This window comes from Aquila chrysaetos, chromosome Z (assembly GCF_900496995.4).
Source record: "Aquila chrysaetos chrysaetos chromosome Z, bAquChr1.4, whole genome shotgun sequence".
Taxonomy (NCBI): Eukaryota; Metazoa; Chordata; class Aves; order Accipitriformes; family Accipitridae; genus Aquila; species Aquila chrysaetos.
In genome coordinates this window covers 16,193,878-16,214,497 of record NC_044030.1, presented here as the reverse complement: position 1 = coordinate 16,214,497, position 20,620 = coordinate 16,193,878, and the positions used below count along the sequence as shown (strand labels likewise).

Here is a 20,620-nt window from a genome sequence, read left to right as displayed (position 1 = left end):
GTTGCAGTTCACTGGGACTGACAGAGCTTCAGTTTCAGTGGTCTCGTTTCTTCAGAGATCCACTCCTGCGGAGCTTTCTTCACGCAGGTATAGTGTATCCATGAATCAGTTTCACAGCGGTATAAGTAGTAAGTAGCACCAGGTAAGGTCCTTTCCATTTTTCTTTCAAAGGCTCATCCTTCCAGGTGCGGGTGTAAACTTCATCTCCAGGTTGAAATTCACATATCCAATTCATGGATTGATTAATGGCATATCTTTCAAATCAGGTTGGCTAGAGTATACCTGTTCCATAACCTGCAGGCAGTCATGTTCCAGTTCCCCTTTCTCATCCACCAGCATTAAAGTGGCAGGATTCAAGGTTGAAGACATCTTTAAAATGACATTGTCTTGTTTAGTGAACACCACCTGATACTGGGCTAACCTTCTCTAGCTGCTTGGAGAAGCTAGCCAGCGGTCTTTTTCAGTCCCCCAGAGTTTGAGTCAGGACTCCCAGTGCTGCATACTGCCTCTCATGCATATATAACATAAAGGGTTTTTTTTAAGTCCAGCAGACCCAGAGCAGGGGCTCTCATTAGTTCAGTTTTAATGGAATCAAATCCTTTTCAATTCCAAATTAATATAGAAAAACCTCAGTAATGCAGCTGAGATGATTGCTAAACACACACACACACACACAAATTCTTAGTATCTGCTCCTGCTTCTTGATGTTATGCTCACCCTTCCTGTGTCCTCAGGTTGATGGCTGCAGGGGTGGAGGGGAGGGCTGCTTACAACAAGTTACCAGCATCCTGATGTCTTCAATAGGCAGATCATGTTGTTCTCGGTAAAGGTTTCCTTCTCTTCATCAGGAGGCACATGGTGTTGATGGTGATGATTTCTTCCTTCTCAGTCCTGGGGTTCACTTGAATTTATTTCTGTATGTATGTTGTTTTTCAGTGGTTCCCAAATTTTTTTTTTTTTTCTGTTCTCCTTGTTTTCTCTAAAATTGCCTTTACTCGAATAACACGGGTTTGCACTGTGGCAGCAATGAGTGGCTGACCACTCTCATGGGCTGGGATCTGTGGTGTTGCTCTAGAGTCACAAACAGTTCAAGCCAGAATAAATAATAGTTATCAGTATAAATGAAAACGAACGTAAGTGCTAATTATCTGACCACTGATTGCTGTCACAGCCAAGCAAGCTAAAATCAGCTCAGGCCACGACAATACCAGCCAAGTCCCGGTCTTCTGCACTGTGAGGTCAACACAAAGCCACTGCCTCTGGATAATAATATATTCGCAAGCTGCCTTTAAGACCAGGTCCTATCTGCTCTCACAACCAAGAGACCCCTTCCCTTCTAGAGGAAAGGCAAAAGAAAGCCCTACTTGAAGCAACCAGAGGAAACGGTTTCAAGCCTTCCCACTTAGGCGCGTATAAGATACATAACACCTCCTGCCTCAACAGGAGCTAGACTTAAGTGTGTCAACACTGCCAGCAGCGCAACAACTGACGCCTTTGCACCTCCGGCAGAGCAAAACGTTCATCAACGTGGGGTGTCTTCGTCGTCTTTAACAGCCACCACATCCCTGCCGCTGACAAACCGGCAGAGGGATGGCGAGCCAGCCCACGCGCGGGACGGACTCCAGCAGCCGCGAGGACAGATGCCCACCTCGCTGCAGTCGCTGCCGCGGGGCCGGCGTGATCACTTCACCGCCCGTTCCCGCAGGCGGCCCGCGGCAGGTCCCGCGCCGCCCGCGGCACAGGCACCGAGCCTTGCGACCACCCTCCCCGCACACCGGGGATGGAGACCCCGGCCGCGGCAGCCCGCCCGCCCTCCCCGCCGAGGGGGGCTGCTCCCTGCCTGCCGGTGCAGCCCCCAACCCCGTTCCTCGGGGCGTCCCTGGGGAGGCGGGGGCCGGTGCTGCCGCTAGAGAGCACTGCCGCATCGTGCCGGCGACGGCCGCCGCGCCGCGCCGGGCCGGCCGGGGGCGGGGGGGGGGTCGCTGCGGTTTCCAGCGCTTTGCAAGCTCGCAGAAAGCCTGGCAGGACGGCGGCGGCTGCTTTCGCTGCGGCCTTGGGTTGTAACTGGGAGGCGGGGGGGGGGGGGGGGCTCAGCCGGCGTTGGCTGCGCTTTTGCAAACGACTTGGGCGATGGTGTGTGCAGAAGAGGGTTGAAAAAAGAATCGCAATTAAGGCTATGAAGTTCAGAGCACGCTGCTTTACCACACAAGCTGTGTCTTGGTTTCTTTGCTCTGTGTTTCTGCAAAAACCTCAGGCAGTCTGAGGGAGGCAAAGGCACAATCGTGCTCAAAGCCCCAAGTCCATCTAGACGGACTGAGTTTCAGCCTGTGGGCTGAGGCAAGCAGCCATTCCCCCTGCTTGTTGTGGGTGGAATGCTGGATCCAGTTAGGGTAACCCAGTACAAGAAAGACTGGAGCCCAGCTGAGGCCGTCGAGATAGGGAGCACAGGACAGGCTGAGGGAATCAGGTTTGTTCACCTGGAGCAGAGAAGGCGAGCGTGGAGTCTAACTTGCCGTCCTAGAGAGAGTTACAGAGAAGATGAAGGTGAGGTCTTCTCTGAAGTGCACCATGTTGGGGCAAGAGGCAAGGAACAAAAGCTGTGACGAGGGAAAGTCTGGTTGGACATAAGGAAAAACCTTCTTCCCTTGAGAGCAGGGCAGCCCTAGGATGGGGACCAGAGAGGGGGGCATCTCCAATCTTGGAGATGGTCAACACTTGGTTGGAAAAAGCCCTAAGCAGTCTGCTCAGAGTTAGCCATGCTTTGAGCAGAGGCTGGATTCAAGATTTCCAGAGACCTCTTCCCACTTAACTTTTTCTACAGTTATATGATTTCCTGGTGGAACAGGAGATCCAGGCCAGCTGGTGGAGCACTGCTGAGCCCAGCTGGGCATAGAGCTGCACTCTGTGACAGCCCTGGCAGTATTAGAGAGGTACTTATTTAAATGGCGAACACAGAATGGGAAGGATCAGAGCTAACACGCTCTGAGCAGGAAACAGTGACCAAAGAGGGAGTGGGTATTTGCTGTCACCAGGATTTACTGCTTAAAGTCAATATTGGTAAATCAGCCAGAAAGTTTTCTTATCTCTGCAAGACAAGGCTCTTGCAGGGTGGAATGGCTTTTCATTGACCTCTCGTGGCCTCTGGCTGTAAGTTGCTGGCCCACTTTCTGCTCGGGCTTAGCTATGACTTCACTTCTGCCAAGGACCAGAAAACCCTCCCACCTCAAAACATCACCCATGAGAAACAGCCTGCCACAAATCACCCCTGCAGATGTGGGGGGCCCTGTTTCACAAGGGCAAATTGAGAAGTGGGAAGCCAGAGTGCACCAACCAAACCACCTCTCTTCTCCCATAGAGCTGGAAGCATGTTTCCTGGAAGGATGTTGAAGTATAATTGGCAGTAGGCAGAGGAGAGTCTGGTTCTCCTGGATATGATGTCAGCTTCCCTCTCCTTAGCTGTCCTGTCATGGCTGTTAGCCCTCAGGATCGCTCCCCACGCTCTGCAGGTCATGGGGACAGGACCCGTGGCCCTGAGATGAGCTCAGAGCAGCATGGTCAGCCCAGCCCAGTTGACATTAACAAACACCAGGCTGAATCTCAGGACTGAGGAGAGAATCATGGTGGTCATACTCACTGTATATCACAGCATGCCTGCCTTGGTCTGCATGGCTCAGGTAGCAGGTCAGAGCACCCTGGAAGAGCCTCATGTAGCCCTCTCACCTGTACAGTGCAGCAAGGACGGGAGCATTGTGTCGGGCACTGACCCAGCTCCCTGTGCTGGCCCCATAGCTCAGAAGCCCTCTCCCTGCACCCATCACCCACTCTTCATCATCCAGAAGGCTACAGTCAGTTAAAGGTCTCTGACCTCCCCCAGCCTTCCCCTTCGTGTCAGACCCAGACCCTACTTGTCACCTGTCGTGGTTTCAGCCCAGCCGGTAACAAAGGACCACGCAGCCGCTCGCTCACTCCTCCCGCCCCCCTCCGGTGGGATAGGGGGGAGACGGAGGAGAGAAAAGAAAAAAAACCCTGGAACCTCGAGGGTTGAGATAAGGGCAGTTTACTGGGACAACGCAAAAAAAGTTACAACAACAACGACGGTACTAATGAAAGAGTATACAGAAAAGAGCGATGCACAGTGCAACTGCTCACCACCCGGGACCCGACGCTCCGCCACTTCCCCCACCGAAAGTCGAGAGAGAGCAGGAGAGCCCCCCCCCGGCCCACTCCCCATCTATATACTGGGCATGATGTCACATGGTATGGAACAGCTCCTTGGCTAGTTCAGGTCAGCTGCCCCGGCTATGCCCCCCCACCTCCCAGGTTCCTGTAAAAATTAACTCTATCCCAGCTGAACCCAGGACATCACCTCAGAAGGTAAAAATTACCTTCACTGCACACTCTGTTAACAGCCCTGGGTAAAGACATCTCTCTGGGGCTCAGGAAGGAGGGAAAGGAGGGAGAGGGTGATGCATTGCATCTGCAAAACAGCAGCCTCCCTCCCCTAGATACAGCCACTGTTGCCAGCCCATCCCCAGCTCCATTCAGACAGCAGGACCTACCTCAGGGATGCACATGGACCTCTACTTGTCCAGCTTTGCACCTAAACCCCATCTGCATAAGCAAGAGCTCTGTTATCTGTCCTCTCGTCAGAGAAAGAAACAGTGCCTTGTGAGTGAAAGTGCTGATAAGGAAGGCTTTATCTTTCCCTTGGTTATTTTGTGATAAGATTTGTTGCTTGCAGGTACACCTTTCTTACCGGCTGCCAAAGAAGCCAGTTAGAGTAAGAGCAGCTCTAAGACAGAGCATGTGGTACCCAGTGTGACTCCAGGACCTCCTGGCCACCAAAGCCATCTCTGCAGATGGACAGAGGTGCTTTCTCTGGTCCCTGTGAGTCTCTGCCCACAGGGAGCTCTCCAGTCTTTGCGGCACAGGATCGGCACCACTGCGCACACTCGTGTTTCAGCAACAAACGTTGCCCCATGTTCATAGAGAATTCACCCTGCCAGGCCTTCACCACTTCCTACAGCTCCACTTCAACACCGGAGAAGGAGGGACATGGTAGATTGTTTTGTGCCCTCCTTGACTGACAGGAGCTGTGAGATGAGTCTAAAGCCTCCGAGAAGTTTCTTCTCCCCAAAATCTAAAGAGGTCTGGAAACCAGGTGAGCCTAAATGTCTGCAGAAGTGGAGGTGGGCAGCGCAGCCAATTTCTCCCCCACCTCCTCTGTGAGCACTGCAGAGGGCTGGAGAGCTGGAAAGAGCCACTAGCTCTTCTTGGCCTTCACCATGGCACGTGGGGGGCTCTGCCAGGTGGCAGGGTCTCCTGGCCTGCCTGCCTGCCTGCAGCAGAGCCTACAGCCCAGCCTCCTTGCAATGTGGCATCACACTTGCAGGAGGACCCCAGCATAGATTTTGTGGTGGTGCTCAACCATAACATGGCATTCTGCCCCTGGCTCCCCTTCAGGCCTGTGCAGCCTCAGCTGCCTTCACCCAGTGCCTTGGTCCGCGGTCAGCATCCCTACCCCAGCTACAGCTCCCTCCGTGCTGCAGGGCTTCTGTGAGGCCCTCTGGTTATGCCTTAAGTATTTGGGGTTGTGAATGAAGTTTGGGTAGTTCACGGCAGAAGGTGAGACATCTTGCTCTGCTCCCACAGGTATCTGTCACTCAAGGGGATAGCGCAACCTTGTGTTAGCTGAGATGAGGATGGAGACCAAAACAGTCCCAGGACACCTGTGTAGGGAGAGCTGTCCCTCCAGGAACTGCCCACAGGGAATGGGCTGCATTTGCTTAGTTATGGGGCTGCTGGATGCTTTCTGCTTTGACACACACCAGGTGCTTTAGAGCTTCTGGCGGTGTAACTGCAGAGATCATCCCAGGATTTTGGGGTGGGGAGGCTGTGCTAAGTGCTTGTGAGCACTTCCCCCTCATGTGACATGCCTGGGACTGAAGCAGGGGCAGGAGTCAGTGATGTCCATCCTGTCACTCAAGAGACGTTACTGGTGTCACCAGTGAGATGTCACATCTGCTGAGACACAGAGCCTGCAGGGCTCTGGGACAGCAGCAGCAACATCTCTGGAGCCACAAAAAATCCATAAATCCCCCAAATCGAGGGTGACCTCAGGGCCTGGCCAGTCCTGTGCTCTGGGAGACAGGCCCTTGGTAACTCAGGTAATAGCAACAGAGACTTCCACTCCACCCCAAGAGGAGAAAGACTCTCTGTGTCAGGATATTACAGGAACATGAGAGCCACCCCTCTTGCCACACACAGGAGAGAAGACCACAAGACCCAAAATGTGGGAAGAGAAAGAGGGTGCCCCCTTCCTTCCCGGCGTCAGGAGAAATCCTGTGTGTGTGGCTGGGGATCCAAGGGCACGGCAAGCTGTGCAGAGTGGCTCCTGTCTTTGCCCCAAACGGCATTTCCCTCACAGAAGATGGTTCAGCCAAGTTTCAGCCTGTCACATTCGGCTGTTTTCAACCACCTTTTGTTTGCCTGACGCAGCAGCTCAGCAAGTTTAGAGTGAGGTTGCCCAGAAATTGAAAACAAAATGCTTTCCAGGCTTTAGGAAAGCAAGCTGTTTACAAAGGAGGAGAACAGACTGTGAGAAAGACCTTCAGACTGAAGATAATAACACAAGGGGCTGTAGGATTTATCAGGTGCAGGAAAAAGCCCAAGCTGGCCTGCTCCAGCCAGCTAAAAATCGTGGTGGGATTCAGCTTCACAATGCCACTCGCATTTCTGCAAATCAGAAATGCCTTTCAGAAACATGGAGGGACACTGGTCTGTACGCTTAAACTGCAGCGTGGTGGGGCACTGTGCAGCCCTCCATGGGACCACCACCCAGGTGGAACAGCCTGGTGGCAGAGAGGGTTGGGGGGGGCTCATGGACCGCAGGCAGCAGGCACCTCGGAAAGGACTGCTTTTGTGCAAGCAACCGCATTCCCCCTCATCGTAACCTGAAAGAAGCATAGAAAGCAGAGTGACCAGGAAAGTGCGGGCTTTATTACTCACAAGGAAAGAGCTGGTCCAGTTTATCATGCAGGAGTCAAAACATTAAAAAAAAAAAAAAAAAACCAAGAGCAAATTAAAATAGAATATCTGTGCTGTACTCATCATCCTGGTATTCATTTTCCAGAGGAATATTCAAAGCTTCTGGTATTTCTCCTTCTGCTGGTTTCAGCAGGTCTTCTTCACCTACACGGCCTGTAAGAGACAGATAATTTCATATTGGGGGTCTCTCATGCATTACGGCTCCATGCCATGCTGAAGCCCCCATGGCCAGGCTCCTGCAATTGCTTGTGATGTTAGGTAGCTCCCAGTGGTCTGCCTGCTTTTCAAAGGACACGGCAGTCCCAGGAGCTGTGGAGGGGAGTTGGAGAGGGTAAAGCCCCAGTGGGTTTAAAGGCAGGAGGCAAATAAACACAGCCCATTTCAAGATCTCAGGGCTGGGAGCTGGACTCGTGTGATGTGGCCCAGTCAGACCCAGTCCCTAGGATGCACAATGTTTTTTTTCCTTGGCATGAGGGCATTGCACGCCTTGCAGTGAAAGGTCTTTTCTCCCCGCCTGGCACAGACATTGCTGGAAATGCATTAATCGGCAGTCAGAGGATGCTCACCGCCTCTGAAGCAGATCCTAAGTTTTCCTGGTTTTGAAGCAACCTGCAGGCTTGGCCCACTGACCACTAAAGTAAATGTGCTCTTCTCTTCCCAAGCCAGATCTGGGAGCAACTCCTGCTGGCCCCAGCTGTGTCAGCTGTAAATGGATTTCCTGAGCCCAGATGGCAATGTGCCATTCAGACCAGCTTAGTGCCCTCCGTGCCTTGGTCCTGGCAGATTTCAAAGGGGTAGTCCCCTGCAGACACCCACCCCTTGCCCTAGTGCCCACCTTTCCCTCCCCCTCCACCCCGGTGACAGCCCCCAAACCAGGTGGACTGTGGACAGAGCGTGTCTGGGCTTTGGCTCTCCCTGACCAGCTCTGGCCTCAGGAGACCACACCTTGTCTCCGCAGCCTCTCTGCCCTAACCTGGCTCTTGGCAGAGACCGGGGTTGTCCTTAGGACAAGGAGCTATTTAAGACCAGGGACCACAGACCCCATGCCAATGACTCTGCTGACAGCAGTGGGCTTTTTGTCACTCCCTGTGACTTGGAAAGTGCTATCTGCTGCCACAGGTCCAGCATCTCCCCCCCGCCATTTCACAGCTACCCAAGTCGTGTTTGGTGGGGCAGGGACCTGTGCCCTAGTGGTGCCGCGGGCTGGTTGTTAATAAGGTGGGCAACCTTGGCTGACAGTCCTCAAGAGGTGGCACTGCATTGCTCCCCCCGAGCCCCCACAGGGCCAGTGGCCCTCCGGCAGCTCACCCACAGGATCCTCGATCATGGCTCCCTGCTCCCCCTCTGACGCTCCCAGTTGCATCTCACTGACCAGGTCCTGGATTGTCAGCACGGGCAATTGATGCACCGGCTCAGGCAGTGCTGGACTGGAGGGCATTGGCCCAGCCTCCTCCTGCGGGTTGGGCTCGGGATCCAGCTCCAGTTCTGGCTCCTGGCTGGGCTCCATCACAGGCTGGTGGCCTCGTCCTCGCCTGCCTCCTCTGCTTCTCCTTTGCCGTTTGATCTTGTAATCCCTGCAAGGGGATTTCACAGAGGCAAAGAGTTGGGTGTGCGGCAGAGGACTTTCCCTCCTGTGCCAAGGCTGCTTTGCCAGCCCCCCTCCTGGGATCGTGACCCCGTCCATCCCAGCAGAAGCTGCATTTCTGCAGCCCTCCTCCCTAGCCCTGCACGGCAGCCTCCTGTGGCTGCACTGGCAGGTAGGAGCTTGGGCACCAAATTTTTCCCCAGCCCCACGCTGTGGTTGAGGATTGCTTGGCACCCAACCTACCACCTACGTAACCCACCCACCCACCCCCACCTCTGCCCCCCAACACCTGCCTAGACCTTCACCAGCTACCGGCTGCAGGTCACCTTCCCCCACTGAAGACTGATGGGGCATAAAGTATAAATGAGATTCACCTCAGAACCCACTGAACTGAGTCTTTCTCGTGGGCTTCAGCTCTTCTTTTCCGGAGCATTTCCCGGTCTCTCAAGCGACGGGTGTTGCTGACATCTACAAGGACAAATTAAGTGCAAACGTGAGATCCTGGCCAAGGGGCAATTTGATCCCTCCCTGCCTGGTGACAGAGCACTAATGCAAGAGACCATGCTGTTTCTGTCATGAAGTGGGTCTTGATACAAAACTGCTTGGGTGCTGTACTTCCAGCTCAGCCTCAGTAGCTAGGATCTGATGACACACCACCCAAAGCTCCCAGGCTCCGGCACTGGATGTTACTCTAAATTTCTAGTTGCATTTTTCTTCCTGCTGCTGCAGCGTTGGGGTGACTCTTGTCCAAACTACCTAGCACTGTAGGGACCTGGAGCCTGATGGAAGCACAGGGCAGGCTTCCCGTGCCGTGAGGACACCATGAAATCCCTTGGCTTAGATCAAGTAGCACGACAGTGCTCCCTTAAGAAAAAGGGCATTGTTCAGGAGCAACACTGCTACCCTGGGTCTGGGAACAAGTGGGGGCTCTTCCCACACGTACACTGAAGAGGTCACAAAAGCACTGATTTTCATAGTTTCAACAAAACCCACACAATAAAAAAGCAACACTATAACCTGGTCCTTCCACATGTAATCAGATAAAGCTCCTTCAACAAAGAGCCTCAGCTCACACTAAAGTATTAGGTCAAATCGGTGAAGAATGGTCATCATTCCCTTGCCCAGCTGGGAGAACTGGACCCACCCCAGTATGCCTTTGTCTTTCCTGTGCCCAGAGCTGCCTAAATCTGGGCTTGGTATTCCAAGTGCTGTCTAATAATAACAGCCACCATCACAACCACGAAGTAAAAAATAATCCTACTTTCTGTTGTTGCCTATTAGTTTTTCTGTTCTTTTATTGTTGTTTTTTGTACAGTAGTTCGAGGACCCCCCTTTGCTTGGAGCACAGTAGAGCCGTACGGGAGAAGACGGCTCCTTTCCTAAAAAAATTCCAGCCTAACCAGACCAAAGAGAAAAGGCACAGCAGGATGCAATACAGATTTGAACATACAACGCCACATACAACAACAGTGCCAGAGTATCTCAGTTACGGCAAGCGCACCTCGGCACAACCGGAGATGGTGTCAGCCTCTGAGATGAAAAACACTGCACTTGGACTGCACACCTTACAGCCAAGTAGACGTTCCTCAAATGGGAAGCTGCTTCTCAATGTGAAGCACTGTCAAAGGCCACAGGGCACAGCCAGCAGGAGATGACTCTGCCATCCACATAGCAAGAGGCATGAAGCTGCCTGGGAAGATGAGGCTACAAGTTGTAGTAGCAGGATCTACACAGGGCTCACAGGGCTTCAGTTTAACAACTGAAGTACGTAATCCCTTGCACATCCCTTTGCAGCCAAAGTAACTTTCTTTCCTTTTCAAAATGTCTTATGAGCCATAAAAGTATTTTTAGCTGCTTGCAATCAGTCTCCTTCCCAACCCATCCCAAGCAAATTGTTTTGCACAGGTAGCAAACACCCCTCATTTATTTCTAACCAGTCCAAGAGAGTACTCCCATGGCTGCTCCAAAGCTGCCTGTCCCCTGCTAGCGCTAAGAAGGAAAGATCACAGTAAAACATCGTCATACTGATGAAAAATTATTTAGCAGAGGATACAAAGATACAGAGATGAAATGAAAAGAAAAAAATCCATCAAGCTAAGAGAACAATGAGAGAGTATCACCAGTCTGCAAACAGACAATATATTGATGCTGCCTGAGGGACTTTGTCCAAGTTGAAAAGCCTTTATAGGTGCTTCTGCCTTTGTGATCAGAAACACAACTCGGAAAAAGCCACATATATTTGCAGTTAAATGCACATCCTCCATCCCCCAAGCATAAACTGGCAATTATTAACTCCTTTTTTAGAAACCACCAGTGACAAAGATCATTCTCTCCTCTCTCCAAAAACTTAAATTAGGAATATTGTCATCATTACCTGGCACGGCATACTCCTCCCTGTTTGCAGAGGGTGGCTGGGACGAGTCTGAATAGGCAAGGTCTTTGCCTAAACTCTCCATCGCTCTTTGCAGTTTTAGATAGAAAGCAGCTTAGTTCCCCACGGACAGCATCTGAAGATACTGGTGCAGAATAATGAGAGCTTGAGAAAAAAAACGCAGACTGCCCGCCCCAAACCTCTTATCTGGCTAGGCCACTAGTAGACCAATAATATTCTCCTTATCAGAGTGCAAAGGTGCACGAGTCTCTGCCCAGGCTCTACTGCGTGGATTGCAAAACATGTTAGTGCTTTTATACAGCAACCACTTCAAGTAGGAAATTTACACTCACTGCTGCTAAACTGTGACTTAAATGCCCTCCTTTGTAGCAGAGAGAAGCTGCCTGGCAGGGCAGGATGCTGCACTGCCTCACTGCTGGTTTCCAGAGTGAGGTGCAGGGAGGTGTTTTTAGTCCTTGAGGACCCCTTGCAAGGTGTGAAATGGGATGTGTGCTGTTTGAAAGGTGTTTGCATAGGACCCTAGCAGTGCTAGTGGGAAGGGACTTCCATCTCCACTCCAGCCCCCCTCACAGCAGGACTGCCTGCTGCACGAGGTCAGGGTGACTGTAGCATCCATATGCTTTGAAAACCCCTAAGGATGGAGACTGCCAAATTCATGTGACCTGTCCAAGGGCTACACCACCTTCCTGAGAAATCCAGACAGAATAATTAATCCACACCAGGACTCCAGCCAAGGGCCTGTGCATGTTGAGGACTTCCCAATGACTCGTTGGTCCAGCACCCGGTGGATCAAGGCTATGAGCAAAGCACTTTCCTCATGAAGTAGGATGGCAATGGGCAGCCCCAGTAAAACCAGGGTCCCTTGCTCCCACAGGAGGGTATCCTTTAATGGTTGCTCCCAGCTCCCTGTTGCCCATCACAGACCCAGACCTGCACAGCATGCAGGCTCGTGCAGTCTCTGTAGGACCTTCTTCGGGGCCAGTACAGCTGCAAAGAGGAAGCTTCTGCTTGGTACAATGGCTTTGATCCTGAGATCCTGCTCCCTGCTGTATGGTCTGCATGGCTGGGCCCCCAGGTCAGTCTGCCTCAGTTTCCTGCATTTGGGATGAGGTGGCAATCCTGGCCTCCTCTTGCCTTCAGAGTTTCTTGTGCTGGGATAGCGCAGAAAAGCTTAAGATTATACCTGTGTATAACAATTCTGCTGGACCAGGGACTTGTCCCCACTTTGGCCAGTTTCTAACACACTCAGTGCCAGAGTATTTGGGATTCAGTTTCTACCAGCACTTTTCCCCATAAGGTATTCAACTGCTTATGCTCTGGTGAGGTGCTAGTGCCCCTAACCCCCCCACCAATGACTTCAAAGTGGCTCCAAGACTGGTAGAAGAACCTGACAATGTGGCTACCCCCAGGTCCTCTGGGAATTGCCTGCCTTTCATGGTAGGGATGATCCCATCTCCTTGGGCAGTCCCAAGACCTGCCCTGCAGCAGAGCAGCTCCTCAGGAGTAAGTAGATCTGGCCTGCCTCCAGTCTTTGCCAGGCTTTTTACTTTTTTAATGTACAGCCTTTCCTCTCTGCAGATTCTCTCTCTAGGTTCCTGGAAGCTCCAGAGTTTGAAATTTTGTGCATGAGGTTTTCTTAAGTTGTAACCTGGGGGTCCGTGGTCATCTCTGCTCCCTTTCTGCTTATCCCTTGAGCTACCACTTTGCTCTAGGGCTCCTCCCCTGTGTCCACTGCAGATTACATGGTACCTCCAGAGAGGTGGGGCAGGTTTAACAGCCCCAAAAGAAGGAGCAGGGTGGTGGCAGCAGAGCAGATATGGGAAGACTCTGATACAGGAGGGTGGGCCAGGAGCATGGATGGCAGGCATAAAGAGTTGTGAGGCTTCCAAGTCATTCACAGGGAACTTTCTTGTAGCTCAGTCACAAGTGAAGGCAAGGTGTCCCATGCTGGTGAAGGTGTCCATGTTACAGTACTGTATGATGCTGCACGGCCCTGGGGTCACCCTGCCTCATGCAGACATCCTGAAAACTGTACCTTGCAGGATGCTCCAGTGCAAAGACGGTGCTTGGGGAGGGGGGAAAACATACCACACCTCGAATACTGTGTTCAGTTTTGGGACCTCACTACAAGAAAGATATTGAGGTGCTGGTGTGTGTGCCCAAAGAAGAGCAACAAAGCTGGTCAAAGGTCTAGAGAACAAGTCCTATGAGAAGCAGCTGAGGGAACTGGGGTTGTTTAGCCTGTAGAAAAGGATGCAGAGGGGAGACCCTCTCTACAACTACCTGAAAGAAGGTTGTAGTGAGGTGGGTGTCAGTCTCTTCTCTCAAGTAACAAGAGATAGGATGAGAGGAAATGGCCTCAAGTTGCACCAGGGAAGGTTTAGATTGGATATTAGCAAAAATTTCTTCACCGTAAGGGTTGTCAAGCACTGGAACAGGCTGCCCAGGGAAGAGATTGAGTCACCATCCTGAGAGGTATTAAAAGACATGTAGATGTGGCACTTCGGGACATGGTTTAGTGGTGGACTTGGTAGCATTAGGTTAAAAGTTGGACTAGATGATCTTAAGGGCCTTTTGCAACCAAACGATTCTATTCTACGATTCTATATGCCTGGCCATAGGGGGACATCACATGTGGAAGCATACAAAGAGCTTGACATATTCTGGGCTGCTTGCAGGTGATATGCCACATGAAAGAAAGGGTGGAAATCCCCAGGTGTTTCAGTGCTCCATGGGAACTGAGGGCATGCTCAGGCTGTGGCTAACTGAGCTTCTCACACCCCCCATCTACTCAGTCACTCCAAAGCCTGGTGAGGTCTGATAAATGACTCCTGACTCAGCAAAACATTGCTGTAAGACACTGCAGAGCTGGTACTGGGAATGTTTCTCCATTCCAGCCATCTTCTAGCTGGGTAGAAGCCAATAGATTTGTAAAGAATGTTTGTAAAAGAAAGAGTTGCTGTGCCCTCAGAGCCTTTAGAGGTGCTTAATGGAATAGATGGGCTTTAAAATCTTCCAGTGCCTGCACTTGCATCCCTCAGGACTGAAATCTCTGTAAAGATTTGGCTCTTGTCTGTGAATTACTTTAAATGCCAAGGAAGTGATTTTATTATTCCATGGGATCCCATTTGGAAATTACAGTGTGGAAATTACAGACTCCACCACCTAGTTTCGAGTTGTCTCTGCTCCAAAGTGGAGGGACTGAGAGGCAGAGACTTGCCCACAATGCCAGGAACACTGGGCTCAGACACTCATTTTAGAGCCCAGTGTTGCCTCTCTGTCCCCCATCAGCACGAGCAACACAGCACTCTTCTTCTCCAGCAGAGCTCTGTAGCAGATATAGCCAAAGCTGCCTTCCCTTTGCTATGGGTGAATTTATGCAAGTAGGTTAAACTTTCTGGCCAGTCTCAGTTGCATGAGCTGTTGCAGCTGGACACTTTACAGTGTGCCAGGCACTGCTTCCTTCCCCTTTCTCTCCACATTTTGGTTCGGCTAGCCCTGGGCCACCTTCACTGATGCATCCAGTTTCCTAGGTGAGGACCTGGAGGAGCTCAACCAGTTGTCCAGCAACCTGAGCAGCTCCAGTGTCACAGGCTCCTTGAGTGTCATTGGAGCTGCTTGGTAGGGGACCCTCCGCCACCTTGGGTACATCTCACCATGCTGGTCCCCGACGTGGCTTTCACTACCCAAAAGCCCTGGGAATGCTTTGCCCAAGGGACAGCTGGACCTAGCACTGGATCCTGCCACTGGGCCTGTCTCCGGACACTGTTGGGACTGCTGTCACTGCAGACACAGCAACACCAGGCTTTGGATCTATGTAGATGTGACATCTTTATGAGACTCAGTGGTATCTCTGTTTACCCCCATCTGGCATTGCCACTGGAAGGCAATATCCAGAGACCTGCCTACCCCTCCCTGCAGTCATGGATGCAGCCCTCAACCCACTGTTATCTGGGGGATCAACATGGGCAGCTGGGAGAGTTATGCCGCTGTCACTCTAGCAGGGGGTCAGGGACACTTCTTCCAGTTTTGTCTTGCATGAGAACAACAGAGAAGCAATTTTCAGGCTTGTCCTTCACTCCGACTTGGGGCAGGTTTTGGGGCAACTTGCCTGATTGCAACATGCTTCTCTGGGAGCAGGACTACTAGTAGCTCTGTGTGATGAACTATGGTGCCTGTGAAAGCAGATAATCCCTTCCTGCCCCTGCCTTGACTGAAGCATGAAAAGATGGGAAACAGATTGGTAAATTAAACAGGCAAAACTGTATGCAAAAGTGCAAATCCACATGCATACCCCCTGCCACAGACCAGTGCGTTGCAGGCATCTTGCTATCCACCAGCTGCCTCCTGAGTCTCGCCTGACCTTGCCAGACACAGATCTGCTGGCCTTCAGAGTCAGACTTTCTGTACCAGACCGGCTCCAGCCATTCTCCACTGGCTCCTGAGGTTTGTGGTGGTGTTAAATCACTCCCTTCACCTCCCCTTGGTCTGACACTTGTTTTTGAGCCATGTGAGATAAACAGGCAAATCCACCAGTCTCTGGGAGGATGTGTATCTCTGAATTCACTGTGTGTAGACTACACACTGATCCCATCCTGAGGCTTCCCACACTTTGACCTTGTAAGTCTGGCCCACAAGTATGTGTTTTAGCTCTGCAGTTTCTGAATAAACACTCCCCATTATGCTGGAGGCATGCGGTTTCCCTCTTTAGAAGGGCCCCCAAATTGTCTGTGTTGCTTTTTCCTAGCCTCTGCAAGTAGTCATGGCACTCAGGATACACAGTGACAGGCTGCAGCCACTCTGCCTGTGTGGCTCAAGCCACTGCGTGGGCCTGAGATGCTGCCCCCACCCTCCCATGAGAACAGGTCCCAGTTATGCACCATGCTATGCTGGGCAAAATCTTCCCCTCAGCCCTGGCAGAGAGCTGGGACAGAGCTGCCGGAATACATCCTGCCTGCAGTTGGGTTGGCAGCAGCAGGTGCAGAAAACCCCAAGGGGGAGATGAGCAAGGCATTTGTGTTGCTCTCCATGGAAGTGTTTTGGGGCTGAGAACCCTACCAAAGCCCTTCCCTACTGTGCAGGGGAGACACCATCTGAAGGTCTGAACAGAAGGAGTGGCACCACAGAGAGCAACATGCAGCCAGACCACCCCTCCCTCGCTACCTGAGGACTGGAAGGGGGCAAACAGGCTTGCAGAGCCCCGGGACAAATATGCAGATGGTCTAATAGCAGCAGCTGTGGCCAGGTGAGCAAGCTGTGTCCCTTCCCGTGCAGAAGTGGAAAGGGTCCAGGGAAGGAAAACAGGGACAATCAAAGCTCGGGACAATTCTGAGCAACTAGCCAGGCTAGGACTTTTCAGCCTGGGGAAGAGCTTTTAATCTGCTGGGTAATTAGTTCAGTTTGGAGGTTGCTCTAAAGTGCTGGAGCAGAGATCCAGGTTCCCTTGTGTTCTGGGTCTCCCCCTGGGCTCTTTCCATGCTCCCATATGTTATCTGGGCTGATTCCCCTTGAGAAAGGCTCTTGGAGAAAAAGCTGAATAACATCTAGTATGAGAAGTGCAGCTGTTACTGTTTTCAATTTGTATCAGCTCTGGAAGCAGTGGTGTTTGCAAGGGAGCCAGGGAGTTTTCTTCTCCCATGCTGAAGAAACTTTACTTTTCCTTTGCTAAATGGCCTCTTGCAGAAAAAACTTGCACTTGTTCAGCACCTTCTTCACCGGGATCTGTGTGTTTCTTGCTGCTCCCTTGTGGCCTTTCTCACAGGAATAGTCACAGTGCAGAGCCTTGTTTTGTGATGTGGATTTGAAATGAATGTTTTGACTGTATGCTTTTACTAGCCCTTTGTGGGAACTGGCTTGTGGTGTTTTCCCTCAGCCTTGCATAAAAAAGTGATGTTGAAATAAGATTGTGCATGTCATTTTATTATTCACCTTCACTAACTTAAATGTGCAATCAGGAAAGAGCACACAGGATCAATTAATCACCTGTTGCTAAGCTCAGGAAAGCTACCAGAAAGCTCAGATATTTTGACACTCCCCGTCCTTCAAAATCCGAATGTCTTGCCTGGTTTTCCTAGAATAACATAGGAAAAAAGAGTAAGAGCTCAAAAAAATACTCCTCAAGTTGTATTTTGGCTTCTGTACAGCCCATGGAACAGAGCTGACTATTATAAAATTGGCTTGTTCATTTTCCTGTCTAAAAAGCTGAGATTGACTGCAAGCCATCCTGGCCCACAGATGTCCCCTCCCCACATGTGCAGCGCTGGTGGTGGGTCTCCAGCCCAACCTGCTCTCAGCAGGGCTGTCCCCAGTGTGGGGTTATGGTGGCCATGGCTCTGAGCCCTAACCACCCATGCCCCGAGGATGGAGACCCCCCCCCAACCTCCGTGGTGTAACACCCTCCTGGGGAAGGGGTTTCCCCCATGTCCAGTCTGTACCTTCTGGGGCTGCTACCTGTGGCTCTTCCCTCATGTTGCATCACCTGCTACCACCAAGAAGAGTGTGGCTCCATCCCATGTGCGACCGTAGGCTGCTGCTAGGTCCCCCCAAGCCTCCCCTTCTCCAGACTAGCTGGACGCAGCTCCTCCACACCTCCTTGCAGCTTCCCTTGACAAGCTGGTCATCCCTCTCCTCCTGCAGTCCAGCACGCAGTTTGTGTTATTTGCCGTGCAAGTGCACTGCTGACCTGTGTTCAACCTGATCTTCATCCTCGGTCCCTTACTAGCAGGAACCCCTGCTCAGACAGTCACTTCCCAACCTAGATAAAATCAATGCCCCAAAGCAACCCTTGTGCTTCCCATGAGGTCCCTGTTGCCCTTGTCCTCAAGTTTGGTTTGAAGTTCTGCCAAAAGAGCCATGAGGCACATAACTGGGCATCTGCATTCACAGAGCTCCCTTTGAAGGACTTAGTGGTGCTATTTGGCTGTCCAGACTAGATGCCTAGTCGACCTTTTTGCCCATCTAAGTTCAACTATCCCTTCTCTAATTGCAGGCAGCACAGATGGTGGGACCTTCTCCCATCCTCTGCAGAGCATCTGGTTTATTGCCAGCTTGCAGGCACTGGTGTTGGAGGGTCTCCTGGCCATGGCCTCCTGACCTCACCTTTTGGATCTGATGATCATGCAGCCATAGGGTGGTCTGATTTAGCAAGCTGATCCAATGGATGAATATTCAGCTCTTCTGGGGGATTAGTGCCCTGCCAACACAATGAGCTAGATCCCTCAGCCTGCAGCTGCACAGTAGTCACTAAACGTGGTGCCAAGGATGGGGCAGGAACCTGCAGGCAAGAGCTGGGGACATTCCTGCACCTATCCACTGGCACTGCCAGCACAGGAGGGTGAAGTTCACAGGCTTCACAGCCCAGCACCCAGCTCAGCTGACATGAAAAACCCCTCTTCCACTTTGCTAGCAGGAATACGTGTGTTTCCCATCTGCCATGGCTTTCCCCAGGCATGGGGGAGCCTGAATGACAGTATTTCACAAGCGCCTAGTTTCAGACGGCCAAAATTAGACCCTTGGAGGTCTCTGCCAAGGGCATGAGCTTACATTTTCTGCACACAGAGCTGGCATTCATTGGCGTAGGTGTTCCCGTCAGTCCCACAGACAGGCAAGTGCAGGAGGGGGCAGGCCTGCAGCTCAACCATGTCTCCACACACCGGCTGGAAAGGAGAAACCGCAGCACACATTTCAGTGCCAGCAGCACCCATCTCTTCCTCCCTCAGCACCCAGGCAGGAGCAAGTACCACTAGCGACCTGGTCCCCTCTGCCCCAGACAGGGCAGGGAGTACACACAGAGCAGGAAAGTAGTGACCAGAGACCACCACATTCCTCAGTGGGACTCACAACCTGGGCTTTGATACGGGTTTGATGCTGGAGCACCAGTACCCATGAGGCTGGGGATGATTGCTGGGAGCAGTCTTTCTCCCAGGGATGCCAGGCACTAAATCCCATCTCAAGCCATGAACAAAGAAAACCAGAAACCGCTTACCCTTCTCAGTCCATTCCCTTCGTTCAGCTCTGCCCCTGAAACAGAGCAGAGACCTGTGAGAGTGGCACACCTGTGACAGGAGCATGAGGCATCAACAGAGGGTCACATCCAAACCAAAGGGAAGGCAGGGTTGTGCAGGGCCCACTCAGGACCCAGATCAGCTGTGTGGGTTTCAGGAGGTGGGATCAGCTTACAGCATGCCACCCCCCACCCTCCCAGCAGCACAGTGCACAGCCTCCATCCGCAGCTGAGCTTGCTGGGACAAAGCTGGGAATGTCTGTTCCCACCCCCTAATGCCTGTCCCAACAGCCCTCTCTCCCAGTCTGCACCAGGAGCTCCACAGAGCATCCAGCGCATCCCAGGAAATGTGAACACATGCAGCGCTGCATGGGAACATGGGGTATTTTCAGAGGGCTGAGGCTGGGTGATGCTGCACAGCTGGACAATAGCCATCCCCAGTGAGACCTGCATTCAGTGGGTTCCTTTCCTGCACTCAGGCAGAGCAGTAGCAGCAGTGCACAGCCCATCTGTGCAATGCACAAATGTCCTGGGAGCATGAGGGCTCACACACAGGCTGTTGCAGGACCACCACTACACGTGCCTAGGTAGCACCAGCTTTCCAGGGCCTACAAACAGCTGCTTCCCACATGAATATGCTGAGCACATAGTGCTCTTGCAAAGACTTGCAGGTCTTCATGGACACAGGAATGACAGTAGCTGCCATCCCAGTGTATGTGCTGTACTCCCACATCCTGGTTCCTGTTCGCATTGTGGGCTGTCCCCTATCCCGTCCCTCTACTGAGTGTAAAATGGTTGATGAACCAGCCTGTAACCCTTGCCCTGAACTGCTAATAAGGCACGGTGTGTTTGCTCCGGTCCTTCTTCCCCACCACACTGCCACTGTGTTTCCTTGCCCTCCTCCCCTGTTCACCAAACCAGAGTTTCTGTGTCTTTCTGCCCTCCCAACCATTTTTGGTCCCTCTGTGGTTCCCAATCCGCCACCAGAGAGCCAGCTGCCGGCAGCAGAGCTTACCACCAGCAGTGATGAGAGTCACCAGTGCCGTTGCCATCACCACCAGCTCCCTCGCAGGCATGGTCTGTTCAGGTGCACACGCTCATGCACCTCACTCCGCTCGTGGCTGCCTTTATAGGGGAGGGCACCAGCTTATCTCAGCAGTGCTGGGAAAAGCAGCATTTTGAGCAGTGTTTGATCTGTGCTGGGAACAGCTGGACTGTGCACCCAGAGGGATCACGTAGGTGCTCTCATGCAACTGATAAGCCACCCCAGTGCCACTTGCCAGCTGCAGGTACCAGCACTGGAGGGTGCTTTACAATCCCTTTGCACTGTAGCCTGGGCTGGGCAATGCTGCTCTTCTCCGCTCCACCCAGCCAGGTTACCTCTCAGTCCGTCTCCCCTGAACCAGCCCTCCAGCTTTGCAGCTGCCATTCTTCGTATGTGGCAGATATCTCCATTTGGGTTGGGAGACTTCACGTGGAAAAGCCAGGAAATTCAGGCTGATTTGGGTGGTTGTGCTATGGCCTGAGCATTATCCCATGAGACCCAGCCAGGCAGATACTCATCTGCCTAATGCACTGGGCAGGACCCCAGAAG

The 20,620-nt window shown here is 52.2% G+C and overlaps 2 protein-coding genes across 5 annotated transcripts; both read right to left on the bottom strand.

Moving 5' to 3' along the window:
* Nucleotides 1–6,981: 6,981 nt before the first annotated feature.
* Nucleotides 6,982–11,200, bottom strand: HEMGN (hemogen). Of its 3 annotated transcripts, none has more exons than XM_030005798.2 (4): nucleotides 11,007–11,200; nucleotides 9,007–9,100; nucleotides 8,356–8,621; nucleotides 6,982–7,200 (listed from the first exon to the last, which is right to left on the bottom strand). In XM_030005798.2, exons 1-4 carry the CDS (start codon nucleotides 11,086–11,088, stop codon nucleotides 7,082–7,084), a joined length of 561 nt encoding a protein of 186 aa, XP_029861658.1. In that variant the 5' UTR covers nucleotides 11,089–11,200; the 3' UTR covers nucleotides 6,982–7,081. The 3 variants fall into 3 exon arrangements, with proteins under 3 accessions (XP_029861658.1, XP_029861659.1, XP_040977007.1); XM_030005799.2 differs by having other exon boundaries at nucleotides 8,420–8,621; XM_041121073.1 differs by lacking the exon at nucleotides 6,982–7,200 and adding an exon at nucleotides 7,210–8,175 and having other exon boundaries at nucleotides 8,312–8,621.
* Nucleotides 11,201–16,922: 5,722 nt separating this feature from the next.
* SPINK4 (serine peptidase inhibitor Kazal type 4) lies at nucleotides 16,923–20,199 on the bottom strand. 2 transcript variants are annotated; one of them, XM_030004661.2, is made up of 4 exons: nucleotides 20,042–20,199; nucleotides 19,009–19,061; nucleotides 18,567–18,679; nucleotides 16,923–17,094 (listed from the first exon to the last, which is right to left on the bottom strand). In XM_030004661.2, exons 1-4 carry the CDS (start codon nucleotides 20,100–20,102, stop codon nucleotides 17,040–17,042), a joined length of 282 nt encoding a protein of 93 aa, XP_029860521.1. In that variant the 5' UTR covers nucleotides 20,103–20,199; the 3' UTR covers nucleotides 16,923–17,039. The 2 variants fall into 2 exon arrangements, with proteins under 2 accessions (XP_029860521.1, XP_029860522.1); XM_030004662.2 differs by having other exon boundaries at nucleotides 19,009–19,043; nucleotides 20,042–20,182.
* Nucleotides 20,200–20,620: the final 421 nt, after the last annotated feature.

What these genes read in the sequence shown, in the direction of transcription:
- HEMGN (XM_041121073.1), bottom strand. Translation starts at nt 11,088, where the DNA reads ATGGAGAGTTTAGGCAAAGACCTTGCCTATTCAGACTCGTCCCAGCCA. An exon ending in GGAGGAGTATGCCGTGCCAG is followed by an intron (nt 9,101 to 11,006) that starts GTAATGATGACA and finishes TTGTCCTTGTAG; the next exon opens with ATGTCAGCAACACCCGTCGC. An exon ending in TCAGTTCAGTGGGTTCTGAG is followed by an intron (nt 8,622 to 9,006) that starts GTGAATCTCATT and finishes ATCCCCTTGCAG; the next exon opens with GGATTACAAGATCAAACGGC.
- SPINK4 (XM_030004661.2), bottom strand. Translation starts at nt 20,102, where the DNA reads ATGCCTGCGAGGGAGCTGGTGGTGATGGCAACGGCACTGGTGACTCTC. An exon ending in GACTCTCATCACTGCTGGTG is followed by an intron (nt 19,062 to 20,041) that starts GTAAGCTCTGCT and finishes CCACTCTCACAG; the next exon opens with GTCTCTGCTCTGTTTCAGGG. An exon ending in CAGCTCTGTGTGCAGAAAAT is followed by an intron (nt 17,095 to 18,566) that starts GTAAGCTCATGC and finishes ATGTTATTCTAG; the next exon opens with GAAAACCAGGCAAGACATTC.